Source organism: Nothobranchius furzeri, chromosome 16 (assembly GCF_043380555.1).
Source record: "Nothobranchius furzeri strain GRZ-AD chromosome 16, NfurGRZ-RIMD1, whole genome shotgun sequence".
NCBI classification, from domain to species: Eukaryota; Metazoa; Chordata; class Actinopteri; order Cyprinodontiformes; family Nothobranchiidae; genus Nothobranchius; species Nothobranchius furzeri.
The window spans coordinates 22,939,041-22,959,372 of NC_091756.1; the positions used below are offsets into that span (position 1 = coordinate 22,939,041).

The 20,332-nt window shown below is 43.1% G+C and overlaps 1 protein-coding gene across 7 annotated transcripts in view; it reads right to left on the bottom strand.

Annotated features, from left to right (window-relative positions):
- LOC107388280 (urotensin-2 receptor) overlaps positions 1–15,886 on the bottom strand; it is a 104,488-nt gene extending 88,602 nt beyond the window's left edge. For 6 of the 7 annotated variants that reach the window (XR_008565504.2, XR_011516837.1, XR_011516839.1 and 3 more), the window contains exons 1-3: positions 15,356–15,886; positions 13,510–14,225; positions 5,340–5,718 (exon numbers count right to left, since the gene is read on the bottom strand). Coding sequence is in view for 2 of the 7 variants with exons in the window: in XM_070545387.1 (XP_070401488.1) it covers positions 5,341–5,718; positions 13,510–14,223 (1,092 nt within the window). In the remaining 5 variants the exon portion in view is untranslated. The remainder of the gene's footprint in view (positions 1–5,339; positions 5,719–13,509; positions 14,226–15,355) is intronic. The other variant, XM_015963731.3, reaches the window with a different exon arrangement.
- Between the last annotated feature and the right edge of the window lie 4,446 nt (positions 15,887–20,332).

Consider the following 20,332-nt stretch of genomic DNA (forward strand, 5'->3'; position numbering starts at 1 on the left):
CTCTTTCTCCAGAATTCTCAATCCTCTCTCCTATTCAATGGAACTGATAAACTATTTTTCAAAAGTTTCAGATTATGCTATAAACTGGTTAAAATCCACAGTTCTACCAATTAATTTCTCTTCTGTCAATTTACTTAATACACAATTGGAGTCAGGGAATATCACATACCTGGGAATTAATGTCTCTCCCAAGTTGGCAGATCTAACCAAACTAAACTGTGTCCCACTTTTAAAGAAAGTGGAAGATGACCTTGCAAGAAGGACATCCTTACCTATATCACTCATGGGGAGGGTTGCTACAATTAAAATGATAGTCTTACCTAGAATAAATTACTTATTTTAAATGATCCCAAACAAGCCACCAGCTGACTGGTTTGGATCTCTGGACTCCTCAATTACCAAATTCCTTTGGCAGGATAAACCTCCACGAATTAGCTTAAAAATGCTTCACAAGACCAAAGACAAAGGAGGACTGGATCTACCCAACTTTCATTATTATTTCTTAGCCAACAGGCTGCAATATATACCAAGATGGTTGCAGGATAACCCACTGGATGAGTCTTGGTTAGACATAGAACAGACACTTTGCAATACGATAGAGCTTTCAGACTTACCATTTATTAGCTCAAGCATAAGAAAACATGAAGGCTTCAAAAGTATTAGTATCAGCACCTCTCTGGCAGCATGGTGGGAGTATCTAAAAATGGCAGCGTCTTCACTAATATCATGCACCTATCTGGAATAATCATGATATTTTGCAAAAAAACAAAATGATGAACCTTCCGGACTGGAAAAATAAAGGAATTCTATATGTGGAACGCATATGAAGGATTGGACTTCATCCCATTTAATAGAATAGTCTCCCAATTTGGAATAGATAAGAATAGCTTTTAAGAATATCACCAAATTAAATCTGTAGTCAAACAAAAATTTAAGCTCAATAAAATAGAATTACAAACACCACCAAGGGTATTAGACTTCTATAAACTCAACCCCCCCAAACTACTGTCTAAAGTATATAAGACACTGTCTTAAATAGACGATAGAATAGCAATCCCTATTGAAAAATGGGAGGTGGATCCATCAGTCAGCTTTGACCAGAACTTCTGGTCCCAAACTTGTTTAAAAACTTTTAAAATGATCAGATAACCCAGTTTACAATTAATTCAGTACACAAAATTCTACAGAGAGTACACTATACCGGTCATGGGATGTTCAAGATGGGGGATCTGGGCGGGGCCTTGGGGGTCGGGTCCTGACATGGATGCTTTTGGGATGAAGGCAGGAACATGCAGCAGTGCCTGGCCTGGGTTCAGGGGCCTCAGATAGACCTTGGCTCCTCTCCTGTCCCATCAAAGGGGAGGGGGAATTCCAGGAGGGGGTGGGCTCAACCATACCTGGATGTCCTATGTAATATAATCTGGAAGTTGTGCAAATGCAGGGATGGGTGTAGATATTCTGCTGGGGTGGTGCTGGGTTGGTGCCCTTGGACTCTGTGAGGCTCTGTGATGCTGCTGCTTTGGGCCCGGGCAGGATGGCCTTGGGTCTCCAAGCCCTGGGTGGCATTTGACAACAGAGGTGCCTATTGGAGCCAGTGGTGGAGCTGGCTTCCTGGAGGGTTAAGCCCAACCAGCCATTCCTCCCCATCCCCACACATTTCTCTCCTCTTGCTCCCTCACATAATGACACAAACATGCACATAGGACCTCGGGAGGTGGACAAGTCAGGGAGTGCGGGACCCCCCGATTTTATTTGCACATTAAACATTTCCACCAACGACATGCCATGCAAACATACACTTAGGGCCTTGGGAGTGAGCACATTCAACGGCAGATGGCAGGGGGATTTCTCAGCCTCATCCCAAGTGCTGGTGCCCACTTCCAATTTTAAACTGCACTTAGACACTAAGGCCTGTGGGTGCAAGTGGGGTGGTATGGTGGCATAGGCCAGATGATGTCCGCGCTGCCCGCTCACCACAGCCATGGAATACACCTCATCAACACTCACTAACACCATATTGGAGCAGGTGGAGGGAGACTAAGGGTCTTAGCACACCTCTGTTGTCGCATGTCTTCCTGGGGCTGGAGGCTAGGAGGGAGATCCGGCCGTCCGGTTGGGGTCTGGGGTGGTGGGTTGCTGTGCTCAGCGTTTGGTGGGGGAGCCTGCTCATCAGCACCCCAGCAGAAAGGGTTGAACTCTGGGAACCGGTAATGGTTGTACCCCATGTGCAGCAGTACCGGGACCAGAGTGAATAGGGTGTGTATGGGGAGCTGCGTGGGTTTCTGGCGTGCATTTTTGTAAGTCTTTGGTTTATGTGCATGTGTGAGCATGAGGGAGAGAGTGTGTGACTGTGTTTTTGTATGACTGTATATATCAGGTGGGGCCTTTGACTCCTCCCTTCTCCTGAGATTTCTTATGATTATATAGATCTTCATCTCCCCTCTCCCTGCCACACCTGGTGTGGTGTGTGGTGCCTTGGTCTGCCTGGGTCGTGGCTCCCGGGTCAGGGGGTTTAAGATTTTTGGCGTCTGCCTAACCAATCCCAGTGGCTGCCTTGTGGGGTCTGGGTCCCTGGGCTCTGCTTGGTCCCTGGCAGGGGTGGTCGCCCCTGGGTCCCGGGTGGCTGGGTCCCGGGCTCGGCCGGCTAGGGGGTGGGAGGCTGCGGGCGGGCCTGTGGGCTTGCCGCCGATATCTCCCGGGACTCTGCTGGCTGCTTGTTGTGGCCCCCCGGGGCGATCCTCTGCGCCTCTCGAGGGGAGCGAGGGCTTTTCTGGTCACAGTGTTCCTGGGGTTCCTGTGCTCTGGGGCAGCTTCAGAATCAAAAAGCATTCAAAAACAATAACAATAAAGTTTTAAGTATCAGGCGTGACATTACAAGCAGACACTTTGATGCTCCACCTGAGAGTAAATCTGTAAGGCTTGTCACCAGCAGTCAGACATCAATTCTGTTTGCTTCACAGCCAGAAAGAACAAGTGGGGTTGACAAGTAATTAAAATTGTGCCCACATCTTCTGAGTTAACGCACATTTCTTTTAATAATGGTATTTTTTGCATCTTTACTGTTCCCCTGCACAGCGACTGCAAATTCACCGATGCACCTGCAGCCTCTCAGAGTTCCTGCAGCTCTAAACATCAAAACAATTTAATTTTCTGTTCCTCACTTCTGATTACCTTCAATGGTGTCTGTTTGTTGCAACCACCAGATACAAAAATGAACTTGTTTTTATTTTACTATTTTTCTGTACTGTCTGTCCATTATCTTCCTGCATCTCCTCTCAGTCCTAAAGACAAACTGCTACCTGGCTTCATTTTTTTTTCACCTTATGAGTTACCTTTGAACTGCAGTTCAAAAAGATCTACCGACCGCAAATATAGCTGACCGCACCTGTGAGGCGGTCACTGGAGGACGAAACAGGTGATGTGCTCCGCAGCAGGGAAACACATCAGACACAAATAAAAGATAGAAAGCATAAAAGGATATGAGCAGACATAAGTGATTGCGTGTTAAATTTGTTTTTGAGTTGATGACACTTTGAAAAAGTTACTGTGGTCGTGCTGAGGATGCGTCTGTCTGGAGCGCATCAACGATCAGAGCTCTGCATCTCTCAGCTCTTGATAATCCCTGGAGAGTCCACATGAATAATGTAATACAAGTTGAACCAGGATCTTTTTGGGCTCCCCCTGGGTGTGTTGAGGGCTAGGAGCTCCCTAGCTCACCCGTAATTTGAATCCTGCGTATAGCACAAGTTTGTTGCATGAGTTGCCGGATCCTAGCAGACTGTTGCCAGAACGGTCCTTTCAAAATAAGATAGATCCCGGATCTTGTTCCGGCAAGATCCGGCTTAAATTAAGCACTGGGTTCACTTGTGTTCAAGTTAAAGTCCCATAGTCATCATCACACACTGAAGAAGAAGAAGAAAATATCATTTCTATAGCGCCTCTCAAGATAAAAATCACGAGGCGCTTCACAAAAACAAAAACTATAAAAAATTGTAAAAATATAAAAAAACATTTTGAAAATGTTTAAAAATATATTTAAAATGAGCAAGAATAAGCAATTAAGATTTAAAAGAAAAAATGTTAAGAAAGAGAGAGAGTGAATAGGAAAGAGGGAAATCAGTGGATCCTGAGGAAGGTGGAATAGGTGGGGAGAGCCGAATAAAGAGAGGGTGGTGAAGAAGGTCATACAAAAGCCAGCTTGAACAAGTGAGTCTTCAGCTGCTTTTTGAAGGAGACCACTGAGTCCACTGATCTCAGGCTCAGGGGGAGAGAGGTCCAGAGTCTGGGGGCCACAGCAGCAAATGATCTGTCACCTTTGGTATTTAGCCTGGTACTGCACAACCAGTAGGCTTTTACCACTGGACCTCAGGGACCTGCTGGGGGTGTAGGGACTAAGAAGATCACCAATGTAAGATGGTGCTTGTCCATGTAAGGCCCTATAGACCAGAACCAGGATCTTGAAATGAACCCTGGAGTTGACTGGCAGCCAGTGAAGCTGGAGGAGAAGCGGGGTGATGTGGGTGTGTTTGGATGAAATTCATCTCCGCATTTGACCCATCCCCATGGAGGGGAGTGGTGAGCTGCAGCTGTGGCTGCGCTCAGGAACTATTTGGTGGTTTTACCCCCAATCCAACCCCTTAAAGCTGAGTGTCAAGCAGGGAGACATTGGCTCCCTTTTTTAAAGTCTTCTCCCAGTCCCAGGGCGTACACTCTTCCACCAGGCCACTGAGCTGGTGTGTTATTGCAGTACAAAAGGATCTAAACACTGATTAATCATGGTTAGTTCAGCTTTTCGGAATAGAAATATTTAAACAAACTCTGACAATAAAAACTGTAACAGCAAAGCTCATAGCAAAACAAAACAGCAGAGACAAAGACAATAAAGCATCATGGTATCCTAGGTGATAATATGTTAAAAAAAAGTTCAGGAAAATATAGTGTGGAGAGCAAGAATCTAACAATGTATGTACAAGATGCATAGTTAACATAAATTAAACATAACCCCATCTTATTTAACACAACATATTCCATCTGATGGGTGTTTTCCCCCCAAATCTCCTGATTTTCCCACATTACTTCCATTGTTTTGTCAAGCTTACCCCATTCAAAAGATAAGAATCAAGGACCTCTGGGTAATCGACACTGAAATGTTTAAACAGCATTCCAGAGAATGTAAACACACATTTTCAGAGGGCCAAAAATAAACATGTAAGCATAAAATCCCCAAACCTATATTTGATTATTTAGGGAAAAGGAATCATCTTTCTCAAGGAACTGGTGTTATGCCAAAGAAAAAGCCACACAAAAAATACATTCTGGTCAGAATAAGCTGCTCCTACCTTACAAGCTGGTATTATGAGCTCGTAGAGAAGCTGTGTGTGTTAGCATGAAGCTCTCCGTACACTGCTGACTGCTGGCAGATGGCGATCTGCGTGGCGACCGTTGAAAACGATTTCGCCGATTGAAGTAGCTGCCAGCTGACCAGGACCTTTTGTGCTTCCTCAGGTACTCTTTGTAGTTTTTAGTGAGAAGTGTGTAGAGAAAAGGGTTTATACAGCTGTTGGAGTAAGTGAGGCATGTTGTCAGGTAGTTAATGTTGCGTTTAGCTTTGGTGGAGAGAGGCAATGAGGGGTAGAACTGTCCAAGCAGGTGCCAGATCCAAAAAGGCAGGAAGCATGCCCAGAAGAGGAGCACAATGGTGAAAATCAGGTACAGCACCTTTAAGGACAAAACACCAAAGACACGTATCAATACGAGTCAAATGACTTGCTGTACAGCGTTGTGGTTATTATGGTGAATATTTACAGTTATTAATCCAACGAGGTTCAGAAAAAGCAAAATTTCCCTCCTCACCTGAGGAGCTTTATCAAAATCAAAAAGTGCAAAGTAGCAAGCTGTAAGGCCCAATTTGTGAAAATCATGAGAGTCTTTAGCGCCACATAGTTCAGAGTAGATATTGCAAGTATGGTAGTGTAACGTGAGGAAATATGGGTTTTCTGTCACAATGGTGGTGTTGGACGCAGCTGGGTTATAGCTGGGTCGCTGAGAACTTTCACCCACAGATTAAGACCTGAACGCCAGCGAGTCTGGGAGGAAACCATAACATCTGCCACCTGCAGTCTACCAGAAGATGTGTTTACATGAGTTGTACCCAGACCAAGTCAAAACATAAAGTTTAAACTTCTTTTTCTTGATTTTAATGTTAAAGTAACCATTATCATTTTGCTCATTATAAATGTGATTAATCAAATGAATGACTATTTAGCTTTGGGGTAATTATAATGGTTTAATGAATCCATTCTTAAATAATGTTGAGAATGTTTGTTACTGACCTTCACACACACTCAAGCACAAACATTCACACACATCCACACACACCTGCTCACAGTAAACTCCAGACACATTTGATGACGCACGTTTGCTTTGAGAAGAGAAAGGTTTTTGGTAAGTTTTCAGTCTTTTGATTCAGTTCGTGTTGGACAACGAGAGAGAACAGACCTGAAAACCAAAGAGGGGGCAGAGCCTGTTGGCTCGTTCTTCCCCCCTTCCACGCTGTTTCTGCCAAGCCAGGCAGAATAGCTGAATCGCGACTTCTAACGAAGCCTCATTACCGAGTCTTTTGATTTCTGAGTGAATTAACTTAAGAAAGCGCATCGATAAAACGCTCTACCATCCACGTGTACCGAGGGCAACTCTGGACCGGTTCCGTTCGACACCTATGTCTCCTGTCAGCCGCCGGTGTCATCTGGATGAACCACAACATCCTCCACGGCCCGGATCCGAAAGAGGGTCCACAAGAGTTCGGTGAGACAGAGCACGGTTTTAGCGTTTGATGCAGTTCTCTGATAAGACCTAAGTTTATCCAAACCATCACTTCACTCAGACACCTGTTTCTTCTTGAAGCAAAATCAGACTCACACACGCATTCATGTCACAACATTCTCAATCTTCATAAATTCACCAGAAGGTCTATTTGAGCAAGAACAGCATATAAACTGTTAAAAGATTGTCCCACAAAGTTGCCAATGTGATTGTTATTTCCTGTTTGTCAATTTTCAAAATCATTAGTTTAATTTGAAGAATTAAAACTTTTAATCCTTCAAACTTGTTTCCTCATTGAACTGAAACACAGACACTCAGATATTATCGGCAGTTTATGGATGAAAACAACCTTTGAGTCTTCTGAACAATATAAAATTTGGTTATTGATTTATTAAAATTAATATTCCGAATTAATACGTAGCATGGTTTCTCTTTCATAAAAGAGCATAAATCCATAACGCTACATTTAATGGCGAGCGTATCCAGTCTTCTATATCTGCGATATGTCTGATTTCTTACATCTAAAAGCTACAAACAACGCTTTTCTCTGTGTTTCACTTTGATGTCTTATTTTGAACTTAACCGGAAATTGTTCCGCTCACTAAATTCTCCGAACCTCAGAACCGAGACTAAATTCTCGGACACCTTTCGTCTCAGTGTGTTGACACTGTGGGCGAGCTATTGTGGAAAATATCTCCATTGCATGAGCGACTTATAGAAACAATCTGAACGGAATGCCCGTAGGCACCTACTGTTGCTTGATTGCACGGTAAACGTCGTAAGCCGGGTTATGGCCGTCACGCGTTACTGCATTCAGATTGAGTACGTTTTTTGAAGTCCGTATTACAAGCGGGGCGAGATGCCTACTTGTTAATCGGGAAAATTTAAGTCTGGTCGCTACAGACAAAGAACGCTAGACCTGGCCGGAGAGCTAAGCTAGCACCACAGTTAGACAAAAAGGGAACGCGTCCCGTTAGATTGTCATACCATTTCTGACACAGTCAGTCTGTGTCCTCACAAAACCCGCATTGGCGGTGGTTCTTGTAAATCGCTACGGTGTGTAGAATCTACATTTTGATACGTTTGTCCGTCTGATAGCATCTCGGCAGCGTAGGGTTTATTATTTTTATTATTATTTTTATTTTGGACCGGTGATCGGGTCGGCTTTCACAGCCTCCGTTGCTCGGTTCCATGCCTTTTTCTTCCATCTTGTGAAGTTGTGTGTATTCATTTCTCTATCAACAATTCCTTGTTTTACCCTGTGTCATAAAGTTAAGTAGGCTACGGACAGTCCTTGTTTGTGTGAGACATATTAAGGAATCTGCCCGGAGTTTTACGTCGGCTCAGAAGGTAAAAACGCGAGTTGCTCTGAACTTAATGGGAGATGGACGAGACACGACAAAATCTTTCTTGCACTGTTACACCTGGTGTAAGGTTCTCTGACGTTCTGCTTCCAGAACATGCCATGACGCAGGAGACTGTTCACCGGCCGAGCATCGCTGGTCCCTCCGCCCGCCCGAACGGGCCCGTTTTAGGCGGGTGCCGCCGGTCGGGAGCAGTGGGGACTAGTGGCTGCGGTTCGGTGCCAGCTGCACTGGGTCGGAGGTGGTTCTGGTCTGCAATTCATGACGTGAATTCATGCAACATGCTGTTTACAGTCATAACGCTTTTTCTTTACTTTTATTTCTTCCAGGGGGTCAAAAACCCACCATCAATATCAAGGTTTGAAATAAACAACACTTTCTCTGCTGCTTTTAAGCTGAATAAATCTCTTGAGCCTATGGTTAACCTCTCTGACAAACAGGTTGTGCTTAACCCTTTGTTTCCTGATGCTTCTCCTCTGTCATCCATGTTAAAGGCTGAACATCCCTCCAGCATGGGTGTGAAATCTTCAGGCTGTGATCCACCGCTTCAGTCAGAGGTCTGTTTTACTCGTCAGTCCGCCTCATGCACAAACCAGCTTCTTTATCGGGGCGTGATGGAAACGTCAGCCGCCGTGAAACACTTGTGGTCTCCGGACGGAGCTACCATGCCATTTAAGGGGTTTGTGCCCAGACATCTTGACCTTTATGTGAATGACCTTGTCACTTTTCAGTTTGTGACCTCTGCTAATACGGTGGCCAATTCTTTTCTCCTTTCACAGGGGTGTGACTTAGTCTCGGGCCTCTGTGCTCTCTTTCCTGTGATTTCTCTTACAGGTGACCACGACGACACAGAAAACCCTGCGGTTTCCAGCAGTCCTGTGGTCAGTGGCGATATTAAAGGTGGCTCGGTGGTTGCTGCGCGCACCTCTCTCACGGGCTCGGGAAGGCAACCCGGCCCGGGAGGTGTAGGTGCGTGCAGTGATGCTATGCTCGGGGCCCCTCCTGACAAAGGGGGGGTGCTGAGTGGCTCTGAGTTTTCCGTTGCGGACTTCAACCGGTTCGGGGGAACGCCTCCTCTGAGCGGGCGGGTCATTGCAGAAATCGACACTGACCTTCCACCAATTCAGCTGACGACATTGACCTCCGACCCGGAGTTAGGTGCAGCACCTTCTACGGGGCGGAGTTCTAGTCGGTCTGTAAATACTCTGGTTAAACCGGGTTTTTCTGATTCAGTGTGGGAACCTCCATCATTCTTGGGAATAAAGTATTCTTGGCTTCAGTTTTCAGGACAGACCATGTTCCTAAAGCTAGCATCATGTCTGTATCTGATTCTAAACATGGCTAGGTTTGCTTTGACACCCGTGACACAACCATCCTTGGATCACTCCTTTTCAGAACCTCCAAGTCCAACACCTCCAGGTCTTTGGACATCTGAACACCTACTCTTTCAGCACGATTCAGGTGACGATGTGCATCTTTTTGGTAATAGGGCTTTTAAGAGCTTAAGAACTGTTCTTTGTTATGCTTCTCCTGTCTCACAGACACGGCATAAGTTTGAGAAAAAAAAGGGGGGTGGGGAGCCTCCTCCTGCTTTGCGAGCATCATTTTCGCATTTCCAGTTCACTACTATTTCTGATCACAACAGAGTCGCCTCCGTAAAGCTGCAACCCAACTTTGAGCAGGTAAAATCAGGTTCTGATCCAACAGTTAAACCATCAGCTTCGCTCCAGTTCCAAACGGAACCCTCAGGTAAATTCAAACAAGTTTACCTGTGGGTTCGTAACACAAGATACAAACGGTTTGTTAACCAAATCGCTTATGAGCCTGCTCCCACAGATACGTCCAAACTCGTGTCTCTGTGGGTCCGCAATACCAGATTCAAGACTCTATTCTGACCGGATTCTTTTCCACTGACTGGTGGACCGTTACAAATTCTCTCGTTTGTGGGATGAATTTTTAACAAATGTGATATCCTTTGAGGTTTTTTTTCAGGTTACTTGCCTCCAGCCAGGGTCCTGTTACTAACTCACATCTTTAGGGATTACTAACCTACTGATTTACATTTTTAGAACTGATTTACATCTCTATCTTTTTATTAGTGCTTTGTGTAGCATGATTATATTTGATTACAAATTTAATGTTATTTTTGTTACTATTTCCCTTAAAGGGCCACAAGCCAATTTGCCCTTCATTTTCATGATTTTTTTTTGTTATATATATGCCTTTAATTAATGCAGCCTGCTGAGTTTCACATATCAGTTAGGATTTGCTTTCTTTTATTTGTGTTTTCCCTGCATCACGTTTTTTACATGACACGTAGAACAGGGTGCAGTACATTTCTTCTTTAGATAATTCACAAAAGGCACCCACATTTTCCCAGAGGCACCCATAGATAGGTTTTGATTGATTTCTTTGTTTTGCATCAAATGCTATCTATCGTGTGGGCTGTCTCACTTTGTCTCCTTCTCCGAGCTCGTATGGACTACATCCCATCAGAGGGGTCGTCTTCACCATCCTTCAACTGGTTTCCTGTCGCATGGGGCTTCGGTCGTGGTTCGAGATGGGTCGAGGTCTGCGCTGGACTTCGCCTGGACTACGCCTGGGGAATACATCACCTGCCCAGCTCCGTGTGGCACACGAGCTGCTTATCCTTTGCATACCTTTGCATTATTGCTGATGAAAATTAACTGCTATTGAAATAGCTCTGCTTTCAAGATTCCTAAGTGGATTACTTTACAATGATTGCAACAGCTTTGGCCTTAATCATCTGATCAGGATAGACTCCCTTCTACACGAGACCTGTGGTGACACCTCATCGTTCCTGCCTTCATCTGGGATGTCTACCTTCACGAGTACATCACGTTATTGTGGTTGTGACGTCAGGTGGCCTCTGCTTGACCTCCATGTCGTCACAAAAGGGGGGAATGTAACGTGAGGAAATATGGGTTTTCTGTCACAATGGTGGTGTTGGACGCAGCTGGGTCATAGCTGGGTCGCTGAGAACTTTCACCCACAGATTAAGACCTGAACGCCAGCGAGTCTGGGAAGAAACCATAACATCTGCCACCTGCAGTCTACCAGAAGATGTGTTTACATGAGTTGTACCCAGACCAAGTCAAAACATAAAGTTTAAACTTATTTTTCTTGATTTTAATGTTAAAGTAACCATTATCATTTTGCTCATTATAAATGTGATTAATCAAATGAATGACTATTTAGCTTTGGGGTAATTATAATGGTTTAATGGATCCATTCTTAAATAATGTTGAGAATGTTTGTTACTGACCTTCACACACACTCAAGCACAAACATTCACACACATCCACACACACCTGCTCACAGTAAACTCCAGACACATTTGATGACGCACGTTTGCTTTGAGAAGAGAAAGGTTTTTGGTAAGTTTTCAGTCTTTTGATTCAGTTCGTGTTGGACAACGAGAGAGAACAGACCTGAAAACCAAAGAGGGGGCAGAGCCTGTTGGCTCGTTCTTCCCCCCTTCCACGCTGTTTCTGCCAAGCCAGGCAGAATAGCTGAATCGCGACTTCTAACGAAGCCTCATTACCGAGTCTTTTGATTTCTGAGTGAATTAACTTAAGAAAGCGCATCGATAAAACGCTCTACCATCCACGTGTACCGAGGGCAACTCTGGACCGGTTCCGTTCGACACCTATGTCTCCTGTCAGCCGCCGGTGTCATCTGGATGAACCACAACATCCTCCACGGCCCGGATCCGAAAGAGGGTCCACAAGAGTTCGGTGAGACAGAGCACGGTTTTAGCGTTTGATGCAGTTCTCTGATAAGACCTAAGTTTATCCAAACCATCACTTCACTCAGACACATGTTTCTTCTTGAAGCAAAATCAGACTCACACACGCATTCATGTCACAACATTCTGAATCTTCATAAATTCACCAGAAGGTCTATTTGAGCAAGAACAGCATATAAACTGTTAAAAGATTGTCCCACAAAGTTGCCAATGTGATTGTTATTTCCTGTTTGTCAATTTTCAAAATCATTAGTTTAATTTGAAGAATTAAAACTTTTAATCTTTCAAACTTGTTTCCTCATTGAACTGAAACACAGACACTCAGATATTATCGGCAGTTTATGGATGAAAACAACCTTTGAGTCTTCTGAACAATATAAAATTTGGTTATTGATTTATTAAAATTAATATTCCGAATTAATACGTAGCATGGTTTCTCTTTCATAAAAGAGCATAAATCCATAACGCTACAGTAGCCACGTGCATCAAAAAGGCAACATGTCATGAAAGTTATTAGAAACTAACCGAGTACAATAACAGTGTACCAATTCTTGTCTTCGTCTTAGTTGGTTTGACACACTGCATGCTGTCAGGGCGTACTGCTGCCCCCTGCTGCTTCTTTCAGAGATGATCGTTTCAAAGCGCAAATGCAAAACGTGGAGCATCATATCTTGTATGTCCCTAAACAGCTACTGTATTTCAAAAAGGTGCATGAATATGCAGCGTCGACCACAGTTTATGAATATGAATATAAATGTCAAGCTAATAGAAATACTTAGAATAGACGTTGGTGAGAAAGGTCAAAAGTCAAGTTTACTCATATTTTTAATACATTTGCAGAGGTTTCTAGTAGGATTGAATATCTTGTAAGTAATTTTCTGGGAGAAAAGGTACTGAGGTTCCTGGTGGAAGATGTAAAATTCAGCCAGAGGAAAAAGTAGTTTAAAATGACAGAATTTGGAGGTTTTTTTTCCCTGATATTTGGGCATCTTGCCTCTGATTGGCTAACAGCAACACAGCTCTACCACTGACTCAGTTACTCTGCAACGTTGATGTTTAATCCCCACAAATAACACAAGCCTGAAGGAGTTCTGCTGTGTGGTGGAGTTGCTAATGCTAGCGGTTAGTGGAGGCATTTCTGCTGTTTCCTGAATGTGAAACTAACAACAGCCATCCCCATCATGAGCCATGCATGCTAAATGCTGACCATTTGATGTAGATTTGGTAAGTTTCTGTGAACTGAGCATTTTTCTGTCTATTTTCTATTAGACACTAATGCAGGAAATTGGGGAAGACTAGTTTCCCATTCAGCCTGAAAGGTAAACTGATAATTTTCAAAAAATATTGTGACTGGATACCCAGAATTTGATTGTTAACAAGTAAAACTTGTAAACACTGTGTTTTTAATGATTACACATTGTCCCTGCAGTTTAAAAACTAAGCCCTTTCATTTTAAAACGATAAAGCTCCCTGAATGAGTATTCAAGAAAACACGGAACAAGTTGCCTCTGTTTGAAGGTCTTAGAAAAACATATTGTTCGTAAGGACACCAACCTTTTGGTTAGGTAGTTTCTTGGTCTGCTTGAAGCTTTCCGTTTGTGAAATCCAGTAGGTGCGTGCTAGCTGGATGTACAGATAGCCAATGATCAGTCCTGGAGCAACAATGCTTGTGCAAAACAGGAATGAGATGTAAATCTTGTAGGACAGTGGTGATAAAGTTGGCTGACACATAGCCTTGGTGCCCATTGTCATTAGTTGGATGCTCACAATCATTGGTAAGGTAAGAATTAGAGAGGCTGCCCAGACCAGCAGCGCAATAGCCTTCCGATAACTTTTTGATCGCTTGACTGTGTCAAGCGGCTTGAGAACTGCAAAGTAACGCTCTGTGCTCATGATGGTCAGTGTGAAGATGCTGGCGTGCATCGTCAGAAAGTCAATGCTGAAAAGTATTCGACATCCTGTATCTCCAAAGTACCACCCCTTTAAGAAGTACGTGCAAACCACAAACGGGATAGTGAGAAGATAAAGTAGATCAGCCAGTGCGAGATTAATTATGTAGATGTACATCGAGGCTGCAGTCCTCATGGAGTGGCACATGACTACCAGGGTGTAGATGTTCCCTGAGACTCCAACGAGGCACATGATGGAGAGGATGGTACCTATGGTAAAGGTAGCAGCTGCATCCTGATGTGAGCTCAGAGGTGGGACGGTTGCATTGGTGCTCCTGTCCACCAAAACTCCAACGGGCTCCATGGACACTGTTGTCATGCCTGGGTAGTTGGGAAAAACACAGATATTCACCTCTAATAAAAAAAAAGGACCTTTGAAGAATCCAATAAAGTGTGTGATTCACTGGGCTGTGGCGACACATTGCTAACAGCGCAGGAGTTTCCTGAATGTCTCAAAAGGGTTATCAGTTGCCTTGCGTGAGTCGTGGGGCCACGCTTTCATGTAACAGAGTGTTTAACCATTAGTTTTCTACCATAATATTTGCAGAGCGGTTTCATGTGTCCCTTCTCATTTTTTTTTTCATTTCTCAAGGGTTTGGCAAAAAAGTTGAAAATAAAATAAGGACAACTAAATTGCAGCAAGAAAATGTGATGAAACGTCTAAAATCTGTTAGTCAAGTACTAGATTCATTTGAATTCAATGCAAATCTTCCTGTTAGACTTGTCATTTAGAAAACTTAAATGACTAATATTATGTTTCTATAGCTGATGACCCAACATTTTTACGGTTTTTCATTTTGAGGAAATTAAGAGTGCCCAGTTAGCTTACACACTTCAGAGAGAAGTTCTAAAAATAGCTCAGAACTCATGCAAATTTAGTAGACTCTTTGAAGAATATACAGTAATGCCCATTGGCATAGATGCCCGTCCTTGAAGGATCTCAAAGGTTTTCCATTAATCCTGCCATAAAAATGACAAAGACAATTTGCAGCTTATGAATTTCAAGTAAATATCTGAGTATGTTGGAAGCGTCTCCAAGGCCTTTCAATAAACTGTGACCCATAGAACGTCCATGTTTGAGTAAAACTGAAGCACAGCATTTGTATCAGCATCACCAAAGGTATGACATCGTCATTGTGAATCTCGGTACTTAGATCTCACAGAGATTAAGAGCTAGAGGTCTCACTAATAATGCAAGTGCCAAATGGATTTTCTCTGTCGCATAATTCTCCCTTTGGTGAGACCCTGTGGAGCTGTCACAACCAAGACAGGAGTCATTACAGAGTCATTCACCTCGTGACTGATGTAACTCCAAACAAATGTCAGTCTAACTTAATGTTACCCTTTAGGTGCCAGTATCAGACCTGTCTCGTGCGGTTAGTAAATGCACGTAAAGACATTTCACTAATTTTCCTGCAATTTGACATAAACTTAATTGCATTTTCTCTTACCTGGGTTACTTCTTGGACAAAAGATTCAAGACTCAGTCAACTGAGGTTCCATCTGCCCTGCTTTATTTAACTTTGGTCCTCTCAACATGCATTCAAAGCAAAAATCTCCATAAAAAAAGTTAGCACATTTCCAGTCAAGCAACTCAGAGAAGAAATATGCAGGTGGAAAAAAAGGATTGCAGCAGTCTTCAGGTGGAGAAATAACCTAAATGAGTCATATATCACAACCAATGCCACTCCATTGTTTGATTAGTCAGTCAAAAATCCATTCATTCAAAGTTCTCTTCAATTCCTCCGCGCCTCTAGAGCATCCAAACACTTGATTGTCAGCTGTGACATCGGCAGCAACAGAATCCAATTTCAAGAAGAAAAAAAATTAACACGAGAAACAAAGCCTCAGAGTACTGATGGTAAAAGGGGATTACAGTAAGCTACGGCTGCTTTCTGACAATCCCGTCTTTGACTGAGGAAGAGTAACGTTGAGCGGGAGTGAGTGTGTCAGAGGTAGAGAGGGGAGAGAGGGAGAGAACATGCTGCTAGTCAGGCACTCACTCCGAAAGCCCAAGTGGGAGGGGAGGGAAGGGGAGCAGGGGAGGGTGGGTTGAGAAGGAACCAGCAGCAGAGAGAGGTATGCAGGAAATGTGTTCTGCTCCCTCTCCAGCCCCTGTGCCATCTATTTCCATACAACAGGGAGAGTGTGCCACGCACTGATGTGCGAAGGGATTTAAGTCAGTTTGGTCACTGACAGAAGAACCTGCTGACTCACAAAGATGTTCGTACAGGACATAAATCTATGACTGAAAATGCAGCCTGCAGTCACCGTTCTTATTGTTTTAACGCACACCACCAGGGTCAATGTCATCTTCCACTAGAGCAATTTTCTCAGGCAAAGTAATCAAACATCTGCTGCAGAGGTCCTCAGATGCTGCTGCACTTGATGTTAAGGTTAAGAGCCAACATCATTAATCTGCTTTATATGTAATGACAAAAAGCTGATGTCCTCAGCTTAGATATGTCGAGTTAAACTGGAAATAAATATAAACTCATTGATTATTTGTCCAAAGGAGACTGAACGGTGAGTCTATTTGTATTTGTCCTGTGAAAGCTCCATCTCAGCAGAGTTTGTGGAAATCCTTCCTATTTATGAACAAACATCAAACCAGATGGCATTTTCTCCTTTTAATCATGTTAAAAGTTAAAGACCTAATTACATCCCAAAGCCAGACGGCATCAAATCAACAATGTTAAAAATGACTGTGTTCTATCCAATAACTCCACAGCCTTAGAGGGACTTTAACAGAGTTGGGAATGTTCCATTTCTACAAACTAGTTCAGAGTTCAGTTCACACATTTTAAAACCAACTAGTTCATTGTTCCTATTTTTGATATTTGAATGTTTAAATGAGGATTTATTAAACCATCTGAGGATGTAGCTCAGAGTTTAATGTTCAAAGTGAAAAGATTTTTAATCTGACTTTGAGGTTCAAGACGGCGTTTGTCATAGCAGCAGCAGCGTTGGTGGAAATGTACAAGACACACCTGTGAGGGTGCATCGAAAATCAATGTTACTTGTAGTTGGGTTTTTTTTTTGTTGTTGTTTTTTTTTTACTAATAAATGCAGTTCTGATGGTGTCTCAAACTTTATTGTGTATCAGAGTGAAATGACTGTTTTTTCCCTTCCTCGACACAAGACTAGTCTGCATGAGATATGGTCTCAAGGTCTCATGCATTTGCTTCTAACCTGCTTATTTTCAGCTCAACAGAAGAATGAAGAATGGACTCTTTTCTTTTAATTAATCAAATAACTATTTTAATAAAGCTAATCCAACCAGGTGTTAGTCAATAAATAAGATGTGACCGATCTGTGAAATCAAAATATTAATTACTTTATTATAATCCTTTAGAATATAAAGGTACTATGACTTGAAATGTTCCAGTAGGACTGATTTCACGTAGCGTTAAAAGACATAACAAATTGCTTTCACTGATCCAGTCAGAATCTGACAGATCTGACGGAGGCGTGGTTTGATGGTGTTTGGTAAAATGTATGCTCTAATGGGAAACAGGCTTCAACATAAACGGTTGTTTTCCGCTTGGTCCTAGAGCTTAACCAGTGTCAATTTAATATAGCGTAATATTGTTTTCGGATGGTAAAAAGTGCAGGGGTCAAAACTTGACTTCGGAAAAAGTGGGGGGGACATGTCCCCCCTGCCCCCCCCCCCCAAAATTACGTCCATGGTTACACCATACATTTAGTGCTTAAAGTCAGTCTAGTTTAATTTGTTAGTAATAAAATTCTTAACTTTTCAACTTGACTCTCTCTCTTCTGTTGTCTCTGAGTGAATACGAAGCTGTTATCTAATCCCTGCATTAAAAAGTTCCAATCTTCTGGTTTAAGTAACCTCACAGATCCGTAAGGTGGATTTCATATTTCCTATGGAATCCTACGCCTTATGGCTTACTAAATAGCATGTAATTTGGTTCCAGGTGCGATGAGCTCCTGGTGATGCTTTCAGCTAATCTCACGAGGACAAAGTGGAGTAAAAGTTGGAGGTGACAAAGCTTCCCTGCAAACAAAGAATATTTCTCCAGTCTTTCATGTCAAGAAATTCCCTTTTAGTTGCAGCCAATAAAAAAGCTTCATTCTAGTCTACTAAATAAGTTGTTGGTAATTGTGGTACCGAGGGTACTTGTCAGGATAACCCTCATGCGCTCCGGAGGAAAAAGTGATACTGCAGAGGCCGATGTCCAGTGTGGACCCAAGTGGATTTATTTACATTTTTTACAAATTAAAAACTAGGCAGCAAAAATCCATGCATGCCACTCCATCCATCTCTTAACCCTCTGCAACAAACAGAGCTGTATTTATAACAGGTGTGACTAATTGGACTAATCCTAAAACCAGACACAGGTAAGTACAAAAATACAATCTTTCAATATTCTTAAATGATCCTTAAATCATCATCTATAAGATTTCTTTAATAAATTACAATACAAAAATAGAAATATCCTTAATCAATCCTAAAATCATTCAATGAAACAAATCTGCATTCCTAGAGCACTTTCATAGGTCATCCCTCCTATTCATCCTGAATGGAATGCTCTGGAACCTTCTTTTGGTGCTCCAGCTCCCTGGGGTCTCCTTTAGCTGGAACACCTCCAGAAGCACAACGGAAACAGCTAAGTACAAACATTCAATCATTTACCATTTTAAATCTTCAGTACTCATACCAACTCTTCTTCTTACAGGTCTAAACTCTTCACCCTTTTTAAATAAACATTAAAACAATTGTTATTGTGTCTGGTTTCATTTATCCTACAAAACCCTGTGTAATGGACTTGCTACCTTACGGTTAAGTTGTTGGACACCTGTCTAAACCCAACAGAGATCTATTCATGTTACTGAAACCAAAACTAATGGAAATAAAAAAACCTTATTAACAAAAACTCAGGATGGAAGCTGGAGGACGCTGGAGAAGGCCTGCAGAGTTGTTTTGAGATGACAGATTGGATGACTCTCTGCCAAGGATATGAGGAGGACATCAATGCCATGACTGGATGTGTCACTGACTATATAAACTTCTGTGTGGCCCACATCATACCCACCAGAACAGTGAGATGCTTCGCTAATAAAAAAACCCTGGATCACCAGTGAACTGAAGAATCTGCTAAATGAGAAAAAAAGAGCCTTCAAGGAGGGAGACAGGACATTATTGTGTATACAGAAGCAACTGAAGATCAAGATAAGGGACAGCAAGGAGGCATACAGGAAGAAGCTGGAGAACAAACTACAGAGGAATAATATCAGAGATGTCTAGTCAGGGATGAAGAAGAGCACAGGCTTCATGCAGAGGAAGGATTGCACAGATGGCAGCCTGGACACAGCCAATGAACTGAACAAGTTCTTCAATAGGTTCAGTTCAGGAACAAACCCAGCATCCTCCTCGCCTGTCCCCAGCCAATCAGACATCCCATCCTCCTCTGATCCAACATTTTCCTGTCACACGCCAGCTCTTTTGTCCTCTAACGCAGTCATGGACTCTTCTGGTTCTATAAATCTGTCTTCAACCAAGTCAGGAGATGCTGCTGCCCCATTTACCTCCCCCTCCGACTGATCTGTCTCTAGACATCAGGTGAAGAGGCAGCTGGAGAGACTGAACTGGAACAAGGCTGCAGGTCCAGATGGTGTCAGCCCCAGAGTACTGAAGGCCTGTGCAGAGCAGCTCTGTGGGATTCTGCAGCACCTTTTCAACCTCAGCCTGGCCCAGGAGAATGCTCCAGTCCTGTGGAAGACATCCTGCCTTGTTCCGGTTCCAAAGAAAACTCGCCCATGAGCCAATGACGACTACAGACTGGTTGCCCTGACATCCCACATCATGAAGGTCCTGGAGAGACTCCTGTTGGTCCACCTGAATAAGCAAACTAGAACATATCAGGACCCACTGCAGTTTGCTTATCGCCATGGAGTTGAAGTTGAAGATGCCATCATCCAGCTGCTTCAACCAATCCACTGTCATCTGGACAAAGCAGGCAGCACTGTCTGGGACATGTTCTTTGATTTCTCCAGTGCATTTAACACAATCCAGCCTGATGTACTTTGCCAGAAACTCCAGAAGACACAGGTGGGGGCCTCAACTATTGCCTGGATTAAAGACTACCTGACAAACAGACCACAGTTTGTGAGGCTGAAGAACTGCACATCCAACCAGGCGATCAGTAACATTGGAGCACCACAGGGGACTATACTCTCACCATTCCTTTTCACCCTGTACACCTCAGACTTCCAGTACAAATCAGAGACCTGTCATCTACAGAAATACTCCGATGACTCTGCAGTTGTCGGGTGTATCAGAGATGGACAGGAAGCTGAGTACAGAGAGCTGGTGGAGTGCTTTGTGGCATGGTGTGGAAACAATCATCTGACCTTGAACGTGAACAAAACAAAGGAGACGATTTTAGACTTCAGAAGAAACAGGG